We start from the raw sequence: 3,613 nt of genomic DNA, 5'->3' as shown, positions 1-3,613 counted from the left end.
CTATGCATCCAAAGAAGTGGGTTGTAGCCCACGAAAGCTTATGCTCTAATAAATTTGTTAGTCTCTAAGGTGCCACAAGTATTCCTGTTCTTTTCATGGATGGGAATGCAGCGTAGGGGAAGGATGTGCTGTTAGTCGAGTGTCAGTATATGGGGAGGATTGTGTGGTACTGCATGATGCACAGGACAGTGCACTAGGAGATCAGAGGGGAGGCTGCATGGTACAGGCTGGAGGGTAACGCAGCATACACAGATGGGTGCAGGGGGGTGGTGAATGGTACCAGGGCAGTGCAGTGTATTGTGGGACACTGCAGGAGCAGAGGAGGGTGCGGGGCATTTAAGGATTGTCGCAGTGTGTATGGCGGGGTGCTACAGGCTGTCCTGGGGCGCTCTGAACCGCATAGCCCGGCCTGGAGCGAGCCTGGCATGTAGCGGCGGCCGCCTCTCCCGCTCAGACCAGGGGGGAAAGAGTTAACAGAACTCTGGTCCCTCCCTTCTCCTGATTGGCTCGAGCTCTCCTACCGTCATTGGCTGGCTTCGGAGGGGTGCCTCTGACATCACTGCCTTTGTTGGCCTCTGCCGTAAATGTCCGGGACGGGCCCGCAAGTGGCAATGAGGAGAGTGATTGTGTGGCTGGGGGCGGAGCCTGTGAAATTACCGCTGCTCCAGGCCTGCGATCCCAGCCCCTCTCCCAAGCTAAGCAGGGCTAGGCTGGGCCGGGACGTGGATGGGGGACCCCAGCTCTCTGCTGTGATCTTCTGCCAGGACCAGCCGGGCATGTTCCTGTCCTGGCTAAGCGGAGTGGGTGGGTCTGTACTTGGCGGGGAGAATCCCTTTGCTCTCTTCCAGTGCCTTGTGCTGGGCCAGACAGGGTGTACAGGAAAACCAGGTCCTTAAGGGACCTCAAGTGCATGGTGTGTAGCCTTTTAAGTCTTTTTCCTTTCCCCACAAAAGAGCTCGTAGTTACCGTAATGCCTCGGCTAGGCCACTGCCAAGACAGAATGGGGGAAAGCTTATTGTTTATGCCTGTACTTCGTTTAATACTCTAATGATGATAATGCTTGGGGAGCCTCACATGGGAGTCTGGTGATATCCATTAGTGAGAGAGAGATGTTCTAAACTAAATATTAGAAACCACTTGGATATAAAAGACTTATTATTACAGCTAACCACACGTCAAGAGAAGCTGAAAACATGAACGCCAGTCATGAGGTTCTCTGGTGTATCCGGCAACGTTATGTTAGTAGGATGTGTTCTCTGACGTGGCTCTGTGCGGAGGGCACAGGAGCTCTCTGTTTCTTGGGAATCATGTGAGGTGGTTTTATTTAAAGTAAGCCTGTGGCTTGCTTTGTGGCTTATGCTTAAGTCCTCTTTGGATCAGGAAAGAACCTGCCTCAGGAGCAAGATTTGGAGCTGAAGGAGTGGGGTGAGGAGAAAGAGAGGAAAATTAATTAATTCTGCATTTCCGCAGTCTCTCAATCTTCTGCTGAGAAGACATTGTACTTTGCTTTGAGCACATCCCAACACCCTCCAAGTAACTCCTCACTTTTTAGCATCTGCTTGGTAGAGCAAGAATTATTTTTGGATTTCTCTAGCCTGCTGTGTATTCTGTATTTTGCATTGCAGCTGTCCCTTTCATCTGTGTAGATGCTATGATTGAGGTCTATAAAATCATGAATGGTGTGGAGAAAGTAAATAAGGAAGTGTTATTTACTCCTTCTCATAACAGAAGAACTAGGGGTCACCAAATGAAATTAATAGGCAGCAGGTTTAAAAACAAACAAAAGGAAGTATTTCTTCACACAACGCACAGTCAGTCTGTGGAACTCCTTGCCAGAGGATGTTGTGAAGGCCAAGACTATAACAAAGTTTAAAACAAAAAAAAAAAGAAAAACTAGATAAATTCATGGAGGATAGGTCCATCAATGGCTATTAGCCAGGATGGGCAGGGATGGTGTCAATATCCTCTGTTTGCCAGAAGTTGGGAATGGGTGACAGGGAATGGATCACTTTGTGATTACCTGTTCATTCCCTCTGTGGCATCTGGCACTGGCCACTGTCAGAGGACAGGACACTGGGCTAGATGGATCTTTGGTCTGACCCAGCGTGGCCACTATTATGTTCTTATGCCAATACATGCTTTTATTCTGTTCTGTTCAGGTCCTTATACTGCACCCTCCTCTGTAGTATATGAGTACACAACAGTGAAGAGGAAATCCATGAAGATAAATTAAAAAGCACTTGTAACACCTTTCACACAATGTTTGTGTACGCACTTCAGAAGGTTTTAGGCAACTATTCCTGCACACTGAATTGCTACTGCTCAGTGTTCATCCACCAAATGCTTCCCCGTCTTCAGAAATCACCCACAGAACTAGTGAATACTCATCTCCTCCTGCGCTGTTTCCAGTTAAGTCTTCATATAAGACTTTTTTTAAAGCCAGGTCTTCTCTTTCAGATGCATCCAGTGCTAAAGGCCTTTGTGTGTGGTTCCATCAGTGGGACCTGCTCCACCCTTCTCTTCCAGCCCCTAGATCTGCTTAAAACCCGGCTGCAGACCCTGCAGCCTTCCATCAATGGGTAAGTGCTTGAAGCTTCTGTTGTCCGAGGGGGGTGGGGGGGAAGTGGGGTGTCTCATTTTCTTGCTGGCCAGGCCCTGGAGTTGAGGGCAGGATCTCAGTTAGGTCTTGCTAACAGCTGGGCAGGCAGAGGAGAGAGAAGAGCTTTATGGAATGGGGTATGTGTGTGGGAAGGGAGGTAATTTGAAGGAGCCTACAAAGTGAAAGATGGTAGTGAGACCCTATTCTCATGAGTCTACCCTAGTGATATTCAGCCATAGCATTGGGAGGTATATAGCTGAGAGTGCTGCATTCATTCTTGAAGCAGCTGTCTTAGGTAGGCCCATGTAGTTTCACTGATGCCCACCATGCTCTGGAAAATCCCATATGACTGCTACATACCTTTACCTCATGGGGAACTGGTGTGTCAATATCTAATCAACCTCCTCCTCTTGCTTGATATAGTCATCCATGACCCCATCCATTGTTAATCTACTGTCACTCCGGTGGTGATGAACTATGATGTCACTAATAGTAGACTGTGATGATATAGTTGCTTCCATAGTGGTGATGCTAACTATGCTGTCAAAATCCATAGATAACCCCAGTGGGAGTGATTGTGGCATTGTAAACCATGGATGGAGGCAGAATTGAATGAACAAGGAAGAACATGGCGGGAGGGATAGCTCAGTGGTTTGAGCATTGGTCTGCTAAACCCAGGGTTGTGAGTTCAATCCTGGAGGGGGCCACTTAGGGATCTGGGGCAAAATCAGTATTTGGTCCTGCTAGTGAAGGCAGGGGGCTGGACTCAATGACCTTTCAAGGTCCCTTCCAGTTCTAGGAGATAGGATATCTCCATTAATTTATTTATTTAACAGGCTGAATGGAGAGAGCGAGCATCTAAAGGTGCTATACAGGGCCGGCTCCAGGCACCAGCTTAACAAGCAGGTGCTTGGGGCGGCCAAGGGAGAGGGGCAGCACCTGCGGCAATTCGGGGGCGGCAGGTCCCTCACTCCCTCTAGGAGCGAAGGACCTGCCGCTGAACTGCCGCTGCCG

At 48.8% G+C, this 3,613-nt stretch overlaps 1 protein-coding gene across 5 annotated transcripts in view; it reads left to right on the top strand.

Annotated features, from left to right (window-relative positions):
* Positions 1-3,613, top strand: part of LOC113405169 (mitochondrial glycine transporter-like) — a 12,100-nt gene that overhangs the window by 2,139 nt on the left and 6,348 nt on the right. For 3 of the 5 annotated variants that reach the window (XM_026646099.1, XM_026646102.1, XM_026646098.1), the window contains one exon: positions 2,458-2,579. In XM_026646099.1, the coding sequence (XP_026501884.1) occupies positions 2,458-2,579 (122 nt within the window). Of the gene's footprint in view, positions 1-680; positions 805-1,353; positions 1,426-2,457; positions 2,580-3,613 lie in introns of those variants that run through there. The other 2 variants (XM_026646100.1, XM_026646101.2) reach the window with 2 other exon arrangements.

This window comes from Terrapene carolina, unplaced genomic scaffold (genome assembly GCF_002925995.2).
Source record: "Terrapene carolina triunguis isolate 2854851 unplaced genomic scaffold, T_m_triunguis-2.0 Scaffold34029, whole genome shotgun sequence".
Lineage (NCBI taxonomy): Eukaryota > Metazoa > Chordata > Testudines > Emydidae > Terrapene > Terrapene triunguis.
This window is presented reverse-complemented; position numbering and strand designations above follow the sequence as displayed.